Below are 23,560 nucleotides of genomic sequence, written 5' to 3' on the forward strand. Positions count from 1 at the left end.
CTCTCTCTCTCCCACCTCTCTCTCCCTCCTTCTCTATCTATCTCACTGTACTCCTCTCTCCCTCTACCTCTCTCTATCTATCCCTCTATCTATCTCTCTCCCCCCTCTCTCTCACTCTTTCTCTCTCTATCTCTGTCCACCTCTCTCTCCCCCTACCTGTCCTGTCTCCTTCTCTCTCTATCTACCTATCTATCTCTACCTCTCTTTGTCTCCCCTCCCCCCCCCTCTCTCTCTCTCTCTTTCTCTATCTGTGGCTACTCCCTGCTGACCATCCACCTCTTGCCCTTGGGAGAGCTCGTGACACGTAGTGAGAGACGGGCTGGAGCTGTGGGTGAGACTGGGCCTTGTGCCGGTTGCCAGAGTCTTCGTTGGCTTTGTGAATGAGTTTGGGCAGCTGCCAGCAGAAGGAGCCCTCACACCACAACCCTGATCCTGAACCCTGAACCCTGACCCAAACAATATCTCTCTCTCTCTCTCTCTCTCTCTCTCTCTCTCTCTCTCTCTCTCTCTCTCTCTCTCTCTCTCTCTCTCTCTGTCTCTCTCTCTCTCTGTCTCTCTCTCTCTCTCTAATCTCTCTCTCTCTCTCTCTCTCCACAGATGCTACCTGACCTGCTGAGTATTTCCAGTGTTTTCTGTGTTTATTCCTGCTCCTTCTTTCCAGAAAACAAAACACAAGAAGTGTGAGATCTGGAGAATTTATATTCACAGAATATCCTGTGATAACAAGAAAAACATTTTCAAGGGCACATTCACAACATACTGATATCCTTTGATCAAAGTACAGAAACTGATATGCATTAGATTATTGTTCATACTATTGAAAATCCGTAGTATTATCATTAATGATGCATCCATCAGACCTTAACTCAAGAAATATTGTGGTATTGTGCTGCATCCAATCCCCACTTCTCATTTACGCACGTCACTGTTCCCCAGGGTACCTCCAGTTCACACAGAACCCAGTCAGTTCCATGGCGTGGACCCACGTGGGAGGAGCAGCTTTTGATAATAATGTAAGAAGCAAGGGGAGGCCATTTGGCCCTTCAAGTCTGCCCCAGCCCATTCAACACAATCATGGCTGATTCTGCGCCTCACCCATCTTAGCGACTGACCCCCTTGTGATCGGCTTACAGTCCAAACGTCTGCCGAGCTCATCCTCGTATGGCCTCGTGTGACAGACTGGGTAACCTTTCATCACGCCATCCTGCCAGAGCTATTCCATGGGACCTTCAGCGAGATGCCAAAGATGGGAGTTGTCTCTCTCTGGCCTGGGGAAGGAATGACGGTGAAAGGCTTCTTTCTCTCCCTTTTGCTTGGGTTTGGGCTTTACCACCTTTTACAGGCTTTCAACACTCCATTGCCTCACTAAGTAGGTACATAGAGGGGTGGGGCTTGGAGACATTTGGGCCGAACGCAGGAAATTGGGACTAGCTGCGTGGGCACTGTGGTTGGCATGGACTGGGTGGGCCAAAGGGCCTGTATCTGTGCTGGATTGCTCTATGACTCTAAGTAGCCATCCTTGTGCAAGTCAGTTGGCTATTTGACCACATGGGAATCATAACTGATCTCAGTCCTGTGGAGAATACCCTGGATCACACCCGACAGCAGAAGCCCTGGTTGACTTTGTTTTTTGGGGACCCTCCCTTGTTCAGGACACTGAGGATGGGCAACTGTGTGGTCATCGTGGCAACTGAGCTCACTGTAAACTGACGGAAGCAGAAGGGGTGGTGCTGCTCTGAAGGAGACACCTTCGCCATCGGCGAAGAGCAGGGACGGTACACAGCGCAACAGACGATGGAAATTATTGATTTACATAAATAACACAGAACAATGTCAGAGAATCAAAAGTCAATAACCCCACCCTCTCCCTCACAGGGTGATCAAAGAACAACAGATTTATTGTTGAATGCCATGTTCAGACATGTGGTTAGGCTTCCAACTGACAATACCAGGATCGTGGTGTTACCAGCTCCCAGAAGGTTCTCTGAATAAAAGAAGATAAACTGTTAGAGTGTGAAGTGTATGTGTGTGTGTGTGTGTGTGTGTGTGTGTGTGTGTGTGTGTGTGTGTGTGTGTGTGTGTGTGTGGGGGTGGGTGTGTGTGGGTGTGTGTGTGTGGGTGTGGGTGTGTGTGTGTGTGGGTGTGTCTGTGTGTGGTGTTTGTGTGTGTGCATGTGTGTATGTTGTGTGTGTCTGTGTGTGTTGTGTGTCTGTGTGTGATGTTTGTGTGTGTGTTGTGTGTGTGGTGTTTGTGTGTGTGCGCATGTGTGTATGTTGTGTGTGTCTGTGTGTCTGTGTGTGTTGTGTGTCTGTGTGTGATGTTTGTGTGTGTGTTGTGTGTTGTGCGTGTGTGGTGTGTCTGTGTGTGTGGTGTGTATGTTTGTGGTGTGTCTGTGTGTGTGGTGTTTGTGCATGTGGTGTTTGTGTGTGTGTGTGCGCGCGCACACGCGCGCGTGTGCGTCTGTCTGTCTGTGTGTGCCTGAATGTGTCTGCCTGTCTGTCTCTGTGTGTGTACAGGACTTGTGTCCTTTGCTGTGCCCAGACTCACCTCTTTGACAGGACAGTGTATCTGAGCGTACCATTCCTGGCAGTACAGACACACTTGGATCCCCTGACCAATGAACAGGAAAACCCACATCATGATGTTCCATCCAGGACTCGTTCTGTTGTCATTGAAAATGAAATTGAAGAATACTGTGGGGAAGAGAAAACTACAAGTAATGGAAGTAGTGGCCACTCATTCACCCAGAAAGGCATTTCTTTCCCCTCGATTAAAGCATCCAATTACCTCACGTGTGATTCTGGGTTTTGCCTCTGCACGTATCCAGCGATGTGTCAACATCACTCCGAACCACACAGTGGGAGAGACCAGAACTGGAGCCAGTGCTCACAGTGGGAGAGACCAGAACTGGAGCCAGTGCTCACGGTGGGAGAGACTAGAACTTGACCCAGTGCTCACAGTGGGAGAAACCAGACCTGGACCCAGTGCTCAGGGTGGGAGAGACCAGAACTGGAGCCAGTGCTCACGGTGGGAGAGACCAGAACTGGACCCAGTGCTCAGGGTGGGAGAGACCAGAACTGGAGCCAGTGCTCACGGTGGGTCTGATTACTCTTCTCAGTTGGTAGCATACATGACGGCCAAATCTAAATGTACGTAAGTGAGGTGGTCACTCATTTTTCCTTGGTGCCAAGTCACCCATCCAAAACACATCCCTAGAAGCTATTCAAAAAATGGCCGGAGTGATGTTTAATTTGCTTTTGATAGAGAAGACAATCAGAGTCTTGTTCCCAGAGTGGAGATATCAGATTCTAGAGGGCATAGCTTTAAGGTGAGAGGGGGGAAATTGAAAGGAGATTTGCAAGGTAGGTATTTTACACAGTGGTGGGTGCTTGGAACTCCCCACCGCCAGGGGAGGTGATGGAAGCAGATACAATAGCAACATTTAAGAGGCATTTAGACAGACACGTGAGCAGGCAGGGAATGGAGGGATGTGGACCGTGTCCAGGCAGATGGGATTGGTTTGGATCGGCATCGTGGTCGGCACAGACGTTGCGGGCTGAAGGGCCTGTTCCTGTGTTGTACTGTTCTGTGTTCTGTGTTCCTGAGATGAATTGAATAAACTTCAGCTGAATGCGAACTGTGCCTGTCAAGTCTAAGGTGACAAGAACCCCTCCCCCCAGGCTGACACCCCTGAGGCTCTCGTCTGGTTTAACAAAAGCCCATTGTGTGGGACATAGCCACATGCCTTCTGTATGCCGCAGCAATGTCACTTGCCCTAGGGTGTCCAGCCAGTTGATCAGTCAGGATGCTCCCCCCTCAGAATCTGTTCTGACCAGTTTATCACCAGGTGACTAATCCTCCATTCCAGCCTCCATGAAGCAGCCACCTCCGTTCTCCCCACCTCGCTTGGAGGTCCTGACTCTGCCCAATCTCGATACTGATAAGGAACAGGAACCCTGGCGGATTGTCCTCCTTCTTACCCCGGGGCACTGAGTCATTTTGTCAGCGCCCACCCACCCCCACCTCAACTCCCGGGGTCAGCTTAGTAATGCCAGGCAAGGAGTGGTATCTGAGAACCTCAGATCTGCACAGCTCAGCACCACAACAGGCACCATCTGCATCTGTGTGGTGTTCCACTTGAAGTCAGTTACACACCAGCACTTGCCACCAGCTCCCTGCTAGCACACTGAACGTGAGCCGAAGGAGACTGCACAGCTTGGCCTTGGTTAGGATTCACATCGTAGGTGATGTTACCGCTCGCAATCCTGCATGTTATCACCTACCTCCGAAGATGGCAAAGAGGCAGAACATAACTGGGTAGAAATAGCCCAGGCACAGGGTCAGGACGTACTCATGAACCACCGCGGACAGGATGAAGACTGAGAGCATTCCAGCCGCTCGAAACCTCCTGCCAAATATCTGCAACAGAATATGCACGACCCCGATCTTTGTTAGTGTTCTAACTGCACAGAAATACAGGTGCGTGCTTATTTGGAAACGATACGTGGCTGCATCCTGGCGGCTGAGTGGTGGAATGCTCAGGCAGGAGGGTGCCTTGTTCTGTATCCAGCCGGGCCTGACTCAGCAGATCACAGCCGGGCCTAACTCAGCAGATCACAGCCGGCACGTTGGTCTCGATGGCCAGGACTACAGCGGCCAGTCCACACCATCGCTTGTTGTCTGGTCACTCTGCTGCAGTGGGACCATCAGGTTTGCTGGTGCCGCCTCTTATAGTCAAATAGCCTGCTGAGATTCACTACCAGGGTGTGTATGCAAGTGTGTTGTGCAGGCTTGTGTGTGCGTGTGTGCACGCATTCACATGTGTGCGCCTTATTCTGTGGCGCAGCCTGAGTCTGTGTGAATCTGCACACACGTGTAAATCATGGTGAGTGTTATTTAAGACATCTGTAAATCCACAGGCTACGTGTCTATTAATGTGAAGTCCCGATGTGGAGCTAAATGGAGATGTCTGCGTGGATTCCCAGGGATGCCCTGGTGAACCTGTGCAGAGTGGGAGGCGGGGGAGAGGGGAAGCACAGGGTTTGCTCCATTGAACTTCCTTGCTGTTTACTCGGTGTGCTCCTTACCCAGAGGAAATCCGTGTAGATGTAGCAGTAGAGCCAGTCGTGAACCACCACATTCCAGGTCCGGTAGTAGTTGGCAAAGGAGGTGGAGTTCCACCAATCCTGCGGCAAGGAGAGGAGAGTGAATCACCATGGTAACCACATGGGGCTTTTAGGGGGGTGGGGGAAACGTATCAGAGGTCAGGTCATCCCTCAACCTCCACCTGAACAGCCCTCCTCCACAAGAGACGGAGAAAGCGTTCACTCCCTTCCCCTCCCTCCGTCGCCCAACCCTCCCTCACACCCACCCGCTCCCTGCCCTTCCCCCATACCCTCCCCTCCACCCTCCCCTCAAACCCTCCTCTCTCCTCCACTGTCCCTCACACTACCTCACAGCGTCCCAGACCCACCCACTCCCTCCCCTCCACCCTCACTACACCCTCCATCTCCATCCCCTTCCCTCTCCCCCTCATATCCATCCCCTCTATCCACTCTCCCTCACACCCTCCCCTCGCCCTCCCCTCCCTCCACTCACATGGTCCCCCACCCTCCTCCTCCCTCATATCCTACCCTCCATGCAGTCCACACACCCGTCCAGCTCCCTGTCCCACCCCCACACCCTCACCTTGCTCCCTCACACCCTTCCACACCCCCCACACTCTCCACCAGCCCAATTGTTCCTCCGGATCAGTTCCCTTTGTCCAGCTGTCCACTGCTCACTGCCCACTGCCCACTGCCCACTGCTCACTGCCCACTGTCCACTGCTCACTGCCCACTGCCCACTGTCCACTGCTCACTGCCCACTGTCCACTGCCCACTGCTCACTGCCCACTGTCCACTGCTCACTGCCCACTGTCCACTGCCCACTGTCCACTGCTCACTGCCCACTGTCCACTGTCCACTGCTCACTGCCCACTGTCCACTGCTCACTGCCCACTGCTTACTGCCCACTGTCCACTGTCCACTGCTCACTGCCCACTGCCTATTGTCCACTGCTCTCTGCCCACTGTCCACTGCTCACTGCCCACTACCCACTGTCCACTGTCCCCTACCCACCATCCCCCTACCCTCTGCCCACTACCCACTGTCCACTGCCCACTGCCCCTGCCCACTCTCTACTGCCCACTGCTCACTGCCCACTGTCCCCTGCCCTCCACCCTCCCGTCACCCCGTTACCTTGTAGAACATTCTGTCTCCAAAACGGAGCATCTCAGCAAAGGCATTCAGCCAGCAGTGGAGGAAGGCGTAGAAAAACAGGAGCAGCAGGAAGATGCCTGGAGCAGATGAGACCGATTCAAAGAGTGAACCCACGGGCTCAACCCTTCTCCTAAGTTCCCTCTGCTCTGAAGGCTCTGACTGTTGACTTTAGTGCAGTGTGTCTTATGACTGCTGGCTATTTGACTGCATGATGCGTCACACCAGAGTCAGATCCTGTCCTTACCTGACACTCATGCAGGAGGATAGTGGGCCTAACTCACGGTACCATGCCTGACGTTACCGCCTCCTGTTAATACAGATGAGATCAGCTGCCAGAACACACCCAACGACTTTCGTAGCCCACGGGTGGGGGATTTACCCACTGAGACGTGGGTGGTGTCACTTTAATTGCCGGAATAGCCAGCTGGTAGTCTGTGCCTTTGCTTTGGGACGTGCGGAACAGGTTCCGATCAAACCTGAATGTGGCAGTAATTAGGGTGACACTCCCACACCGTACTAAGGGAACGCCATGTTCCCAGGGCTGGGTGGGGTCAGAGACCGACAATAGTAACTCAATGGGCTGAATGTCCTCCTCTTGTGTCCTCTATGCTCCAGTGAAAAAGGTCTCATGTCATTTCTTTGAGGGAGAGTGGGACAGTTCTCCACAGTGCGCTGGCCAATGTTTATTCCTCACTCAACACAAATAGGGTAAAACTTTCCCTGGCCGTTATCACACAGCAGTGGGCTGCTGTGTTTCCTGAATTATAACACTTCCAAAGTGACTTCAGTGGCTGTAACACACTTGGAGATGGGGGGAAAGAGGCCATGTTCTGGGCCTGAAGGAAGAGAACCTCACCTCCACCACAGACAAGGCTGAGACCTGGGCTTTGACCTCCCAAACACGGAGGCCACATCCTGAGCCACCCTACAACCACCCCCCCCTCCCCACCATTACACCAGCAACTGGACACTCAAAGGCTCAAAGGGAAGGGTAGGACTCAATGGGACTGGGCTGTGACGGCCACTGTTCTGTTTGGGCTCTTCACCTCTCCCTCCTTGAAGCCTTTGCTCCAGATTTCCAGCATCTCTTGTGTTTCCAACCTTGCTCTCTGGCGGTTTATGGGTCTGACTGAACTGTCACTGTGGGACGTTTTACCATCGTTACATTTCTGTCAATAACTGGCCATTCCCCACAATCCAAGCCATGCTAATTGGCAGTGCCAGCCAACTAACACTCAATTCTCAAGCCCAGCTTGAAACCATCTTACAACCAGGCTCCTCCTCGTTCGCTGATCCACGTTGACACAAGGTCCATTGGGTGGGGTGCTCACTGTACCTGAGCAGACCCACTGTCCGTACCTGGTAATGTCGCGTTGAATATGGACAGGACAAGCGTCTTGGTACTGAATGGCTGTTTGCTCATGTTGGTGAACACTGGGATACAGAGCCTCACTAAGATGAAGTAAAAATAGAAGAGGCAGCCGAGGACCTGTGAGCAAAGAACACAGTGACTACAGTCCAGTGCATCAGGAGTTTACAGCAGAGTGAGAGAGACTGGCACTCCTTTCAATGCCGCCATTCCCCTTTCCTTCACTTCCGAGCAGCTGGATTCCTCGGGACGCGTCCCCCTCAATGAATGGATTTCCCAACCAGCCATTGCTTCCTTTAACTCAATCATTCAGCCTGCACACCCTCTGCAATCACTCATTAATCCAGAAATCTGCACAACCCTGATCACTACCTCAGTACAGCAACACTATGACCACTTTGCACTACAATGGACTTTCTTTGTTCCAATTGTGTTCTTTCTTGTAAACAATATGTATAACGTATGTTTTTCTTGTGCACGTTGTGTATCTGATGCTCTGTACCTCTGATGCTGCTGCAAGTAAGTTTTTCATTGCACCTGCGCACACATGGACTCGTGCGTCTGACAATAAACTTGACTTTGACTTTGACTTGGAAACTAGTCAACTTGCAACTTGCACCCTGCAAAACCATCACTCCCCAATTCATCTTTCACTCTGAAATCAATTACCCTAAATCAATTAGTTGCATCCAATTCAATCACACAGCAATAGATTTATCCCTTTGCAATCAATACATCACTCTGCAGTCGATCAAACAATGTCAATCAATCAACATGCAATCAATCATTTCTTGATTATTACAGTCCCCTAACCTCCATCCACCACAGTGGCTGCAGTGAGCACTGTCTACAAAATGTAGTGCAGTTACCTGCCCAGGCTACTCTACAGCACCTCCCAAACACACAAATTCTTCTTCACTGAAGTACGAGGGCAGGAAGTGGAGGCGAACACCACCAATTGCAGGTTCCCCTTCAAATCACACGCCATCCTGACGGGGAAATTTATCCCCGTTCCTTCACCGCCACTGGGTCTAAACCCCGGAACTCCCTGCCCAACAGCACTGCGGGTGCACCTTCACCAGAGGGACTGCAGCAGTTGACAGCTCACCCCCACCCTCTCACGGGCAACTAGGGATGGGCAATAAATGCTGGTCTTGCCACTGACACCCAAATCCCAAAAATCAGAAAAAAATCACAAACTCAGTGTACTTAATTGGCCTGCAATTAATTAATGAATCATCCCGCCATAACTAGTCACCCTGTAATCACCTCAGTGGGGTTTACAGCCACATTTCCCTGTAACAACCCTGGACATCAGAAAGCCACATGTGTCCCTTATGCAGTGTTGTGTGCCATGAGTTGACACCCAGCCATGTTTCCATCAATATTACAGGCCCCAATGCCACTTCTTAGGGCAGTCGCTGGGGACCTCAGGAGTGGGGGGAGCTGGTGGAGCAACACCAGTCTCCACCCCCTCCAACCTCAACCATACAAAGTGAACCATCCTTGTGAGTGAAGCTGGGCATCTGAGCTGTGACCAGCTCTTCACCCTCTGCGACAGAAGACACGCAAAGTAAAAGCACCTCATATCATTCTCACCTGAGCAAAGTTCAGTGCCACATACTTCCAGCTGATCTTTGGAGTCCTACAATAAAACAGATTGCTCAAGAAATGTAGAGGAAAGGCTCCCAGTTCATGACCCTGTGAAGTCCTCAAGCCATTTAACAGCCAATGAAGTACTTCTGAAGTGTAGCTGCAGCTGCAGTGTAGGAATCACAGCAGCCAAACTGCGCACAGCAAGCCCCCATGAACAGAAATGAGGTCACCCATGACTGAGGAATAATTGCTTGCCCCAGGAGAGCAGGGAGATCTCACCTGCTCCTTATAATATCACCATTGATGTTTAAACTCATTTCAGTTTAAAATCTCGTGCAAACAGACAGCACCGCTGACAGTACAGTGTTCTCTCACTTCGCCTCTGCAGCGACAGGTTCATCTGGTGTTCAAGTTTATTGAGGGGAGAAAGTCTTCGAAGCATCCAATCATAACAAAGTTATTTGAACTCAATGTAATCTGCAGTATTGGTCATGTCCTACACTCCCTGCTTATCCCGGAAGTGTTCTGCTGAGTAAATGGAGCGCGGGCATGAGTGATCTGGTGAGTAAAATCAGTGAGGGAATAATTCAGGTGAGTAAAATGTGCATGAGAATAGACCTGATGAGTAAATGGAGCACAGAAATAAGTCTCGTGAGTAAAAGGAGCATGGGAACAAATCAGTTGAGTAAAAGAAGCACAGGAATAAATGTTCTGGTGAGTAAAGTGTGCACGGGAATAAGTCTTCTGGTGAGTAAACGGAGCACGGGAATAAGTGTTGTGCTCAGTAAAACGTGTGAGGGAATAAGTCTGATGAGTAAAACCAGTGCAGTAATAAGTGTTCAGGTGAGTAAACGGAGCGCGGGAATAAGTCTGGTGAGTAAAAGGAGAGCAGGAATAAATTGGGTAACTAAATGGTGTGTGGGAATAAATCTGATGAGTAAATGGGGCATGGGAATAAGTCCAGTGAGGAAAAGGAATGCAAGGAACAAATCAGGTGAATAAAAGGAGCACGGGAATATCAGTTCTGGTGAGCTTAAAGGGGCGTGGGAATAAATTAGGTGAGTAAAAGTAGCGCGGGAATAAATCTGGTGAGTAAATAGAGCGTGGGAATAAGTCTTCTGGTGAGTAAAGGGAGCGCGGGAACAAATGTGTTGAGTAAAAGAAATGCAGGAATACCTCTTGTCAGCAGAAGGAGGGCGGGAATAAGTATCCTAGTGTGTTAAAGGTGCATGGGAATGGGACGGGTGAGTTAAAAGAGCACAGAAATAAATGTTCTGGTGAGTAAACAGTGCGTGGGAATAAGAGTTGTGGAGTAAAAGGAGCGCGGGAATAAATCTGTCGCGTGAATGGAGTGTGTGAATAAGTCTTCCAGCGAGTAAATGGAGCATGGGGATAAGTGTTCTGGTGAGTGAAACGAGCACGGGAGTAGGATGTGTGAGTAAATGGAGCGCAGGATTAAGTGTTGTGATGAGTAAAATGAGCACAAGAATAAACTAGGTGACAAAAAAGAGCACAGGAATAAGGCAGGTGAGTGAAAGGAGCGTGGAATAAGTGCTCTGGTGAGTAAACGCAGCGCGGGAATACATCAGATAAGTAAATGGAGAGTGGGAACAAGTGTTCTGGTGAGTAAAAGGAGCGCGGGAATAAGGCGGGTAAGTAAATGGAGTGCGAGAATAAGCGTTCTGGTGAGTAAACGGAGTGTGGAATTAAGTCTGCTGTGCAAAATGGTGCATTGGAATAAGCCTGGTGAGTAAAAACAGCACGGAAATCAGTGTTCTGGTGAGTAAACGCAGCGCGGAAATAAGGTGGGTGAGTAAAACAAGCGCGGGAATAGGATGTGTGAGTAAATGAAGCACGGGAATAAGTATTACAATGAGTAAAATGAGCGCAAGGATAAATTAGGTGTCAGAAATGAGCACAGAAATAAGTCCAGTGAGTAAAAGGAGCGCAGAATAGGACGTGTGAGTAAATGAAGCATGAGAGTAAGTGTTCTGATGAGCAAACAGAGCATGGGAATAAGGTGGGTGAGTAAACAGAGTTGGGAATAAGTGTTCTGGTGAGTAAAAGGAGCGCGGGAATAAATCGGGTGAGTAAAAGGAGCGCGGGAATAAATCGGGTGAGTAAAAGGAGCGCGGGAATAAATCGGGTGAGTAAAAGGAGCGCGGGAATAAATCGGGTGAGTAAAAGGAGCGCGGGAATAAATCGGGTGAGTAAAAGGAGCGCGGGAATAAGTGTTGTGGTGAACAACAGGAGCGCGAGAATAAGGAAGATGAGTAAATAGAGCGTGAGAATAAGTGTTCTGGTAAGTAAACGGAGCGCGGGAATAAGGCGGATGAGTAAAAGGAGCACGGGAATAAGTTTCTGGTGATTAAAAGGAGTGCAGGATTAAGCCTGCTGTGTAAAAGGTGTGTGGGAGTAAGGCAGGTGGGTAAAATGAGCGTGTGGGTAAATCGGGTGAGGAAATGGAGTGCAGGATTAAGTATGCTGAGTAAATGGAGCACGGGAATAAGGCGGGTCAGCAAATGAAGTGTGGGAGTAAGATGAGTGAGTAAACAGAGCGCTGGCATAAGGCAGGTGAGTAAAAGGAGTGTAGGTATATGTCTCCAGTGTAAAAAGGTGTCAGCAGAAGTCTACTGTGTAAATGGAGCCCGTGAATAATTGTCCTGGTGAGTAAACGCAGCACAGGAATAAGGTGTGTGAGTAAATGGAGCAATGGAACAACAGTTCTGTGAGAAAAAGGAGCGGGGGATTAAGTCTGGTGTGTAAAAAGAGTGTGGGAATAAGGCGGGTGAGTAAAAGGAGCGCGGGAATAAGACGGGTATGTAGGCAGAGTGTGAGGATAAGCGTTCTGGTGAATAAACGGAGTGTGGAATTAAGTCTGCAGTGTAAAGTTGCGCTTTGGAATAAGTCTGGTGAGTAAAAACAGCGCGGGAATCAGTGTTCTGGTGAGCAAATGGAGCGCGGGAATAAGGCGGGTGAGTAAAAGGAGCATGGGAACAAGTGCTCTGGTGAGTAAACGCAGCGCTGGAATACATCAGGTAAGTAAACAGAGTGTGCGAACAAGTGTTCTGGTGAGTAAAAGGAGCGCGGGAATAAGGCGGGTGAGTAAATGGAGCGTGGGAACAAGTGCCCTGATGAGCAAACGCAGCGCGGGATTAAGTGTTCTTGTAAGTAAAAGGAGTTTTGTAATAAGTCTTCTGTGTAAAAGGTGAGTGGGGGTAAGGCAGGTGGGTAAAGCGGGCGCGGGAATAAGGTGTGTGAGTAAATGTAGTGCGGGACTAAGTCTGGTGAGCAAACATAGTGCAGGAATAAGGCAGGTGAGTGAAAGGATCGCGGGAGTAAGGCGGGTCAGTAAATGGATCGCGGGAATAAGGCGGGTCAGTAAATGGAGCGCAGGAATAAGGCGGGTCAGTAAACGGAGCGCGGGAACAAGGCGGGTCAGTAAACGGAGCGCGGGAATAAGGCGAGTGAGTAAATGGAGTGCGGGAATAAGGCGAGTCAGTAAATGGATCGCAGGAATAAGGCGGGTCAGTAAACGGAGCGCGGGAACAAGGCGGGTCAGTAAATGGAGCGCGGGAACAAGGCGGGTGAGTAAATGGAGCGCGGGAATAAGGCGGGTCAGTAAATGGAGCGCGGGAATAAGGCGAGTGAGTAAATGGAGCGCGGGAATAAGGCGAGTCAGTAAATGGAGCGCGGGAATAAGGCGGGTCAGTAAATGGAGCGCGGGAATAAGGCGAGTGAGTAAATGGAGCGCGGGAATAAGGCGAGTGAGTAAATGGAGCGCGGGAATAAGGCGGGTGAGTAAATGGAGCGCGGGAATAAGGCGAGTGAGTAAATGGAGCGCGGGAATAAGGCGGGTGAGTAAATGGAGCGCGGGAATAAGGCGGGTGAGTAAACGGAGCGCGGGAATAAGGCGGGTCAGTAAACGGAGCGCGGGAATAAGGCGAGTGAGTAAATGGAGCGCGGGAATAAGGCGAGTCAGTAAATGGAGCGCGGGAATAAGGCGGGTCAGTAAATGGAGCGCGGGAATAAGGCGGGTGAGTAAATGGAGCGCGGGAATAAGGCGGGTGAGTAAATGGAGCGCGGGAATAAGGCGAGTGAGTAAATGGAGCGCGGGAATAAGGCGGGTGAGTAAATGGAGCGCGGGAATAAGGCGAGTGAGTAAATGGAGCGCGGGAATAAGGCGAGTGAGTAAATGGAGCGCGGGAATAAGGCGAGTGAGTAAATGGAGTGCGGGAATAAGGCGGGTCAGTAAATGGAGCGCGGGAATAAGGCGAGTGAGTAAATGGAGCGCGGGAATAAGGCGGGTCAGTAAATGGAGCGCGGGAATAAGGCGAGTGAGTAAATGGAGCGCGGGAATAAGGCGGGTCAGTAAATGGAGCGCGGGAACAAGGCGGGTCAGTAAACGGAGTGTGGGAATAAGGCGAGTGAGTAAATGGAGCGCGGGAATAAGGCGGGTCAGTAAACGGAGCGCGGGAATAAGGCGAGTGAGTAAATGGAGCGCGGGAATAAGGCGAGTGAGTAAATGGAGCGCGGGAATAAGGCGGGTGAGTAAACGGAGCGCGGGAATAAGGCGGGTCAGTAAACGGAGCGCGGGAATAAGGCGAGTGAGTAAATGGAGCGCGGGAATAAGGCGAGTCAGTAAATGGAGCGCGGGAATAAGGCGGGTGAGTAAATGGAGCGCGGGAATAAGGCGGGTGAGTAAATGGAGCGCGGGAATAAGGCGAGTGAGTAAATGGAGCGCGGGAATAAGGCGAGTGAGTAAATGGAGCGCGGGAATAAGGCGGGTCAGTAAATGGAGCGCGGGAATAAGGCGAGTGAGTAAATGGAGCGCGGGAATAAGGCGAGTGAGTAAATGGAGCGCGGGAATAAGGCGGGTGAGTAAATGGAGCGCGGGAATAAGGCGGGTGAGTAAACGGAGCGCGGGAATAAGGCGGGTCAGTAAACGGAGCGCGGGAATAAGGCGAGTGAGTAAATGGAGCGCGGGAATAAGGCGAGTCAGTAAATGGAGCGCGGGAATAAGGCGGGTCAGTAAATGGAGCGCGGGAATAAGGCGGGTGAGTAAATGGAGCGCGGGAATAAGGCGAGTAAGTAAATGGAGCGCGGGAATAAGGCGAGTGAGTAAATGGAGCGCGGGAATAAGGCGAGTGAGTAAATGGAGTGCGGGAATAAGGCGGGTCAGTAAATGGAGCACGGGAATAAGGCGAGTGAGTAAATGGAGCGCGGGAATAAGGCGGGTCAGTAAATGGAGCGCGGGAATAAGGCGAGTGAGTAAATGGAGCGCGGGAATAAGGCGGGTCAGTAAATGGAGCGCGGGAACAAGGCGGGTCAGTAAACGGAGTGTGGGAATAAGTACTCTGGTGAGTAAACAAAGCACGGGAATAAGATGGGTGAGTAAAGGGAGTGCAGGAGAGTAAAAGCAGTGCAGGAAAAAGTGGTCTGCTAATTAAACGGAGCACGGGAATAAATTGGGTGAGTAAAAATGGCATGGAAATAAATGTGCTAGTGAGCAAAAGGAGCACGGAAATAAATCAGGTGGGTAAAAGGTGTGCAGGAATAAGGCAGGTGAGCAAAAGAAGCACAGCAATAAGTGTTCTGGTGAATAAAAGGAGCACGGGAATAAGGCGGGTGAGTAAACGGAGCGCGGGAATAAGGCGGGTCAGTAAACGGAGCGCGGGAATAAGGCGAGTGAGTAAATGGAGCGCGGGAATAAGGCGAGTCAGTAAATGGAGCGCGGGAATAAGGCGGGTCAGTAAATGGAGCGCGGGAATAAGGCGGGTGAGTAAATGGAGCGCGGGAATAAGGCGAGTGAGTAAATGGAGCGCGGGAATAAGGCGAGTGAGTAAATGGAGCGCGGGAATAAGGCGAGTGAGTAAATGGAGAGCGGGAATAAGGCGGGTCAGTAAATGGAGCGCGGGAATAAGGCGAGTGAGTAAATGGAGCGCGGGAATAAGGCGGGTCAGTAAATGGAGCGCGGGAATAAGGCGAGTGAGTAAATGGAGCGCGGGAATAAGGCGGGTCAGTAAATGGAGCGCGGGAACAAGGCGGGTCAGTAAACGGAGTGTGGGAATAAGTACTCTGGTGAGTAAACAAAGCACGGGAATAAGATGGGTGAGTAAAGGGAGTGCAGGAGAGTAAAAGCAGTGCAGGAAAAAGTGGTCTGCTAATTAAACGGAGCACGGGAATAAATTGGGTGAGTAAAAATGGCATGGAAATAAATGTGCTAGTGAGCAAAAGGAGCACGGAAATAAATCAGGTGGGTAAAAGGTGTGCAGGAATAAGGCAGGTGAGCAAAAGAAGCACAGCAATAAGTGTTCTGGTGAATAAAAGGAGCACGGGAATAAGGTGGGTGAGTAAAAGGAGTGTGGGAAAAAATTGGATGAGTAAAAGAAGTGTGGGAATAAGTTCTCTGGTGAGCAAAAGGAGCGCAAGAATAAATCAGGTGAGTAAAAGGAGCGCAGGAATAAATCAGGTGAGTAAATGGAGTGCAGGAATAAATCAGGTGAGTAAAAGGAGCGCAGGAATAAATCAGGTGAGTAAAAGGAGCGCAGGAATAAATCAGGTGAGTAAATGGAGCGCAGGAATAAATCAGGTGAGTAAATGGAGTGCAGGAATAAGCCTAGTGAGTAAAAAGTCTGCAGGAATAAGTGTTCTGGTGAGTAAACAGAGTGCTGGAATAAGTCTTCTTGCGAGTAAAAGGAGCGCAGGATTAAGTCTGGTGCATAATAGGAATGTGCAAAGCAAAGTTTCAGTGAGTTTAATGCGTTCATTAATTAGAGTCTCTGTCAGTTAAAGGAGCACTGAACAGCGTCAATGAGTTTAAATGAGTGAATTGAACAGTCTCACGGTGAGTAAAAGATGTGGCAGAAGTCGAACACCAGTGTGTTTTTGAGGAGTGTGGGAAACAGAACTCTGGCGAGGAAATGGAGCCCCAGTGAGTAAGAGGACTGCCAGAAACAGGTGAGTTAACCCAGCACAGGGAACAGTCCCAGTGAGTTTAAAAGGCACATGAGAAACAGACCTCCATTCAGCAAAGAGGGGGCAGGAAGTAGAGCCAGTGTGTAAAAGGAGTGCAGGGAACAAAGTCCTGGTGAGCAACAGGACTGCGGGAAGCAGCTGCAGTGAGTTTAACAGAAGTGTGTGGGATCATCCTGGCGAGAAAGCAGAGCCCAGCTGAGAATGGGAAACAGAGTCCCAGCAAGTTTACTGGGAGTCTGGGACACAGAGCCCTGTGGGTAAACGTGCGTGGGAAAGGGAGCTCTGGTGTGTAAAGGGAGATTACGCTATGGAGGTTTGGTGTCTTTAAAAGCCGTGCAGGATACTTGTCCCCCTACATTTGACGGGAGCTTTGGAATACAATCTGGCTGAGCTTAGATGGAACTTGGGGAACAGTGTCCTAGCGGAGGAAAGCAGCCGGCTGTCTCTGTCAGCAACACCACTGCATGTAACAGAGTTTAGGTGAGTTTTAGAGCAGTGTGGGGAAACCGGACCCTGACACTTCTCAGAGGGCCTGAGAATATCTGTCCCTGTGAGTAACAGGATCATGGGTAACATCTGTCCCTGTGAGTACCAAGGACATGGGAAACATCTGTCCCTGTGAGTACCAGGGACATGGGAAACATCTGTCCTGGTGAGTAAGAGGGACATGGGAAACATCTGTCCTGGTGAGTAAGAGGGACATGGGAAACATCTGTCCTGGTGAGTAAGAGGAACATGGGAAACATCTGTCCTGGTGAGTAAGAGGGACATGGGAAACATCTGTCCTGGTGAGTAAGAGGGACATGGGAAACATCTGTCCTGGTGAGTAAGAGGGACATAGGAAACATCTGCAGAGAAGATTTACTAGAATGTTGCCGGGTCTTCAGGAGTTGAGTTACAGGGAAAGATTGAGCAGGTTAGGACTTTATTCCTTGGAGTGGAGAAGAATGAGGGGAGATATGATAGAGGTTTACAAAATGATGAGGGGTGTAGACAGAGTAAATGCGAGTAGGCTCTTTCCACCTAGATTAGGAGAGATAAGTACGAGAGGACATGGCTTTAGGGTGAAAGGGGAAAGGTTTAGGGGGAACATTAGGGGGACTTCTTCACTCAGAGAGTGGTGGGAGCGTGGAACGGGCTGCCATCTGATGTGGTAAATGTGGGCTCACTCTTAAGTTTTAAGAATAAATTGGATAGCTACACGGATGGGAGAGGTCTGGAGGGTTATGGACTGGGTGCAGGTAAATGGGACTAGCGGAATAAAGTTTCGACACAGACTAGAAGGGCTGGATGGCCTGTTTTCTGTGCTGCAGTGTTCTATGGTTCTATGGTTTTATCTGTCCTGGTAAGTAACAGGGACATGGGAAACCTCTGGTCTGCTGATCTATCAGGGGCATGGCAAATGGAGTTCAAAACGCCCGTGAGATACAGAGTTATAATGTGTTAAAGAAACATTGCAATCAGATTTCCAGGGAGGAAAGCGATGTGGGAAACTGAACTCTGGTGGGTATTGGGGAACTGAAAAGAATCTCTAGAAACGGAGTCCTGGGGACTAAAAGGAACATGGGAAACACATTTTCAGTGAGTCAAAGGAGTACAGAATCCCAGTGAGTGAAAGCTGGGCAGGAAACAGGCAAGAGAGCTCTGGTAAGTAAATGTAGACCCCAGTCAGTTTCACAAGGAGGTTGTGAGGGAACTGATCAAGCTATTGAATGGACAGAGAAGATAGAGAGAAACTGTTCTTATTGGTGGAGGGGGTTACGAACCAGGCCATGTAGAGTGAAGGTGATTGGCAAAAGAACCAACCAGAAATGACACGAGGAAAACTGTGTCTCCGCAGCGAGTGATTGGGGTCTGGAATGCATTGTCAGGGGAGGAGTAGAGGCTCAGTAGTGAGCTGGATAAGTATCTAAAAAGAACTTGCAGGGCTGTGGGGAGAGAGTGGGAGAGTGGGGCTGGCTAGATTGCTCTTACACAGAGCTAGAACAGAAATGATGGGCTAAACGGCCTCCTTTCATGCTATAACCATTCTGTGGCATAATTATGGATAAAAACCTAAAGCGGTGTGGGAAGAGTAGAGAGAACAACTAGGTCTTGGGCACTATAATCAGGAACAGAGACAATTTGAGATTTTGTACAGTGCCCTGGTCCTGTCCTATCTGGAGCACTGAGTACAGTTCTGAGCTCCTTACCATGAGAAGGTCACCCAGGTTCTGGCAAGGGTGCAGCAGAATGCAACCAAACAGAGCTGGGATTAGCCCCTGGGTTACCAGGAGAGGCAGAATAAACAGGGAGCATTCACAAAGGAGAAGGGACTCTGGACTATCATAAACGGGACACAGACAAAGTAAATGAAAATGTTTAACACCGACTGCACAGGAGGCACCCACCCCGAAGTTGGAGGAGGAAGGATAAAGAGGCTGTTCAAACTTAAATCTCTTTACGCAGGGGGAGGTGAGTGTCTGACCAGTTGGATAAGCACTCATTAGAAGCAGGAAGGAGAGGAATGGATGACAGTAGACAGTTCCTGATTTGAGCCCACAACATAAGGATGAGCACAGGGGAGGACACCCTTTGCCCCAACAAAAGAGGAGGGAAGGAAGCTGGGGAAGGAGCAAAGTCACCTTTAGTGAGAGGGCGAGTCATACCTGGGATATGAGTCTCGGTAGATGAGAGTAGGGCAGAACAAGAAGTAAAGGTAACAGGAGAACGTTGGCATCTGAAGCACTTTGCCTACAAATAAAAAGAAGAAAAAAAATCAGGTCACAAACCAGCACTTCATTTAGCTTGCGTTTGTTGGTACACTGCCTTCATCTTTCTTAACATGGAGTCTCAGTCTTGCAACTTCATTCATATTGGTCACTCTAATGAGGATTTTCCCCATTAGCAAGCCTGGGGTGTATTACCTGGAGGTATTCTCCACATTTATCACACTTTTTTCTGATTGAGTGGTGGCAGATGTTGTGTCAATGCTCCAGGGGAGGGAAAGGAAAGATCCAGCAGGCCCCACACGCCCCTACTTTCCATCTGTCAGCTGCGTCTGGAATGAACTGATGTATCCACACTGGCTGAGGACAATATCGGGGTCAGAGGTGAGGAATGGACACTGGCTGAGGACAATATCGGAGTTGACGTCTGGGTTCACACAGGGGGGGGGATACCAGTGGTAGATATCTCAGGAATAGGTGCGAGAAAAGTGTAGACTGAGGAGTGAGGAGAAGCGTTTTTTTATCGAACACTATGAAAAGTGAACCAGAACAAGGAGGAAGAGGTTCATAAATAAGATAATACCTTCTGATGCCTACAGGTGGTGTTAGATACCACAGAGAGACTCTCCCAGTCACACACCGATTAACGTTCAAGGGAAGAGGACAGGCTGGGGGCAGAGAAAGCTGCTCACAGTGGGAAATTACTGGGTTACACAGCATATCCAAGGTCTCGGCTGGGTTGAGAGACTATTGCTGATGCATTACTGAAAGTGAAGTCATTGAGTTCAGGCAGAGTGGAAGTGAAGGGAAGGACCATCTTTGAATGAGCTGGAATTTGAACTTTCGGGGGTTTACTGGGAGTTCACACTGTACAAACAAAAGGGCAGAGTTTAACCAAAAGATTATCCCTGTACAAACTCAACTGCTAATTGCTTACACAGAGGATGGAAGATCTCTACACATCTATAGGCAAACATTACGTTTGAACAGAAAGAGGAAAAATAACACAGAAAATCGATCACGGTTTTGAACATATACAAACTCAATCTGCTCCTTCAAAAGAAATAAGGCCAATAAACTTGACACTGTTTTATGGAAAAAAACATGGTCCAATATCAAGGTTAGACACAGAGCAAAGCTCCCTCTACACTATCCTGTTGCACACTCCCAGGGTATGAGTTAGACACAGGGTAAATCTCCCACTACACCGTCCCATCACACACTCCTGGGGTTAGACACAGAGTGAAACTCCCTCTACACTGTCCCATCACACACTCCCGGGGTTAGACACAGAGTGAAGCTCCCGCTACACCGTCCCATCACACGCTCCTGGGGTTAGACACAGAGTGAAGCTCCCTCCACACCATCCCATCACACACTCCTGGGGTCAGACACAGGGTGAAGCTCCCTCCGTGCCGTTCCATCACACACTTCCAAGGCAGGAACAGCATTTTCCAACTTCATTGTAGCCCTGGGACTGGCACCATTAGGCACCCTGTGAGCGAGCGGGTCACACACGGGCTGCCCCCACAGCCTGAGCTGGGTTTAAGCCGACAGTGAGTTGCATTTGTTGACAGAGATCACTGTAAGTTGGATTCTTACCTTCTGACAGTTTTGCCTTCAGTACTTTTGGAACATTTTCCCGTATGTAAGAGTAACTCTTCATGATTAAACGAATCTGTGCAAAAGAAAATCCACTCAAATTGTGCTTGAATAGTCATCAATAAAAAGCTGGTCAAATCTCTCTGCTGACTTGGTGACTAAACACAACACTTCCTCCAGGACAGTAGCATGCACTTAACCAGGCCTTAGCTTCAGCTCAGTTCAGGTGACAGAAGCAGAGGGTTGACCACTGGGTTCAGGGTGAGGGATACTTGGAGTGACAGAGTCATAGGGTCATAGAGTCACATAGCACGGAAACAGGCCCTTTGGCCCAACTGGTCCATGCTGACCAAGATTCCCAACAAAGCTAGTCCCACTTGCCTGTGTTTGGCCCATATCCCTCTGAACCTTTCCTATCCATGTACCTGTCTCAGTGTCTTTTAAATGTTGTTAATGTACCTGCCTCAACCACTTCCTCTGGCAGCTCGTTCCATATACGAACCACACTCTGGGTGAAAAAGTTGGACAAACTTGGTTTGTTTTCTCTGAAGCAACAGAGGCTGAGCGGAGACCTGATAGAAGTGTATAAGATTATGAGACGCATAGGTAGAGTAGACAGCCAGTATTTCTTTCCCAGGGTCGAAATTTCTAATACTAGAGGGCATACATTTAAGGTGAGAGGGGCTGATTTTAAAGGGGATGTGCAGGGCAAGTTTTTTACACACAGGGTGGTGGGTGCCTGGAATGCGCTGCCAAGGGTGGCGGTGGAAGGAGATACGATAGAGGCGTTTAAGAGGGTCTTATGAATATGCAGAGAACGGAGGGAGATGGACATTGTGTAGGCAGAAGAGATTAGTTTAGTTAGGTGTTTAATTAGTTCAGCACAACATTGTGGGCCGAAGGGCCTGTTCCTGTGCTGTACTGTTCTAGGTTCTATGTTCTATAATAAACCAATTACTAATTACTAGATTTTGAGCATCTGCAGTTTTTTTTTGATTTTCACCATCCAGGGGTTCACCACTGACCAGAGACTCAGTTGGACCAACAACATGAACACCATGGCTCCCAGAGCAGGTCAGAGGCTGGGTATCCTACAGTGAGTGACTCACCTCCTGACTCCCCCAAAGCCTCTCCACCATCTACAAGGCTCACCATTCACCATCTTCACCACCGGCTGTCGGTTACCGCAGCAACCTACCAAGGCTACACTGGCAGCGCCTCCTAAATCTGCAACCTGTATAGTGGCAGAAAGCGCAGGGGAGCACCACTACCTGCAGGTTCCCCTCCAAACCAAGGGGGATTAACACACAGGGCTGTGGGGGCCAGTTCGGGGACACCCTGAGAAAACAGCAGAGCTGTGTGAGGAATTACTGGGACAGGGGCTTGTTGGGCAGTTGGGAGTCAGCTATATTGCAATGGGTCTGGAGTCACATAGAGCCCAGACCAGGTAAGGATAGCAGGTCAGCTTCTTAAGGGGACATTAGTGATCCCGATGTGGGCTCTTTAAGACCGTTCAGTAGTTCCATACTCACCATTACTGAGACCGACTTCTTATTCCAGGTTTTTTGAGTCATACCACGGGAACAGTCCCTTTGGTCCATCCCAACCAAGGTGCCCACCTAATGTAGTCCCATCTGCCCACGTTTGGCTCGTATTCCTCTCAGCCTTTCCTATCCATGTACCTGTCCAAATGCCTTTGAAATGTTGTTAATGTACCTGCCTCAACCACTTCTGGCAGCCCGTTCCATGTACACACCACCCTCTGCGTGAAGAAGTTGCCCCTCAGGTCCCCTTTAAATCTTTCTCCTCTCACCTTAAACCCGTGCGCTCTGGTTTTTGATTGTGTGCATTCACCCTTATCTATGCCATTCACCTTATGTATTAGTTCATTGAATTCACATTCTCCTGTTTTAATGGTGTGTGCACCGTTGTCACGCAAGCCTCATTTACTGGTGGACCTTAAACCGCCAGACCCGACAACAACACAGACAAGCAGTGTGCAGCGGCAGTGAGGCTTCTGGCTGTACCTGCTCCAGTATCACAATAAACCTTGACGCCGGAGGCAGCTCATAACAAATGACAGTGTAGATGGGATAGAATCCAAGGACACAGACTTGGCACAGCGTAAGCACCAACCCAAGGGCCAGAGTGGAGAGGCGAGGATATCTGACCAGATGATATGAGCTTCCCCACATATCCAGGGCTTTGTACGGCACAATCAGCGTGTACAGGAAGAGGCAAATCCAGGCAAAAATCACCCTGTGCGACTTTCCAAAAGCATAAACCAGCAGGTCAAATTCAAGGACTAGCCTGAAAGAGGAATATAAACAAGTTATCCTCCCATCCCGAACAACTCAGGTCACAGAATCCCAGGGAAGGTGCTGTCAAACTCAGCAAGACTTATGCTGTGTTGTTCTCTATATAGATCCCCGAACCCCTGGATCAGATCCCAGCCTGTAACCCACTCCCGGGAACCAGTTATTCTATATATAAACCCCCCGAACCCCTGGATCAGATCCCAGCCTGTAACCCACTCCCGGGGACCTGTTATTCTATATATAAACCCCCCGAACCTCTGGATCAGATCCCAGCCTGTAACCCACTCCCGGGGACCTGTTATTCTATATATAAACCCCCCGCACCTCTGGATCAGATCCCAGCCTGTAACCTACTCCCTGGGACCCCTTATTCTATATATAAACCCTCCAAACCCCTGGGTCAGGTCCCAGCCTGTAACCCACTCCCGGGGACCTGTTATTCTATATATAAACACCACGAACCACTGGATTTAATCCCAGCCTGTAACCCACTCCCAGGGATCTTTTATTCTATATATAAACCATCCCCCCCCATCCTCACCGACCCATGATTAAGTTACCTGCCGTTTCTTGAAGGGCACAAGTTGCCCTCCAGTTCCCACCCAGCCCTCCATGGGCGCTCCCCCTAGGGGGTCAGCGGGCTTACAGCAGTGCAGCTGCGCCAGGCTGAGGCACTACTCTGAGGCATCTCTGACGCTGTTTCTGGTCATGCCAAACTCCCCAACAATG

General features: G+C 49.7%; 1 protein-coding gene across 1 annotated transcript in view; it reads right to left on the reverse strand.

Annotated features, from left to right (window-relative positions):
- Positions 1-668: 668 nt before the first annotated feature.
- The window catches only part of LOC127566999 (sterol O-acyltransferase 2-like), a 39,305-nt gene continuing 16,413 nt past the window's right edge, over positions 669-23,560 (reverse strand). Inside the window, exons 7-16 of the mRNA XM_052009603.1 lie at positions 22,541-22,823; positions 20,514-20,589; positions 18,852-18,936; positions 9,229-9,274; positions 7,620-7,749; positions 6,240-6,337; positions 5,088-5,186; positions 4,284-4,419; positions 2,548-2,693; positions 669-1,984 (exon numbers count right to left, since the gene is read on the reverse strand). Coding sequence (XP_051865563.1) covers positions 1,928-1,984; positions 2,548-2,693; positions 4,284-4,419; positions 5,088-5,186; positions 6,240-6,337; positions 7,620-7,749; positions 9,229-9,274; positions 18,852-18,936; positions 20,514-20,589; positions 22,541-22,823 — 1,156 coding nt within the window. The 3' untranslated portion in view covers positions 669-1,927. The remainder of the gene's footprint in view (positions 1,985-2,547; positions 2,694-4,283; positions 4,420-5,087; positions 5,187-6,239; positions 6,338-7,619; positions 7,750-9,228; positions 9,275-18,851; positions 18,937-20,513; positions 20,590-22,540; positions 22,824-23,560) is intronic.

This window comes from Pristis pectinata, chromosome X (genome assembly GCF_009764475.1).
Source record: "Pristis pectinata isolate sPriPec2 chromosome X, sPriPec2.1.pri, whole genome shotgun sequence".
Lineage (NCBI taxonomy): Eukaryota > Metazoa > Chordata > Chondrichthyes > Rhinopristiformes > Pristidae > Pristis > Pristis pectinata.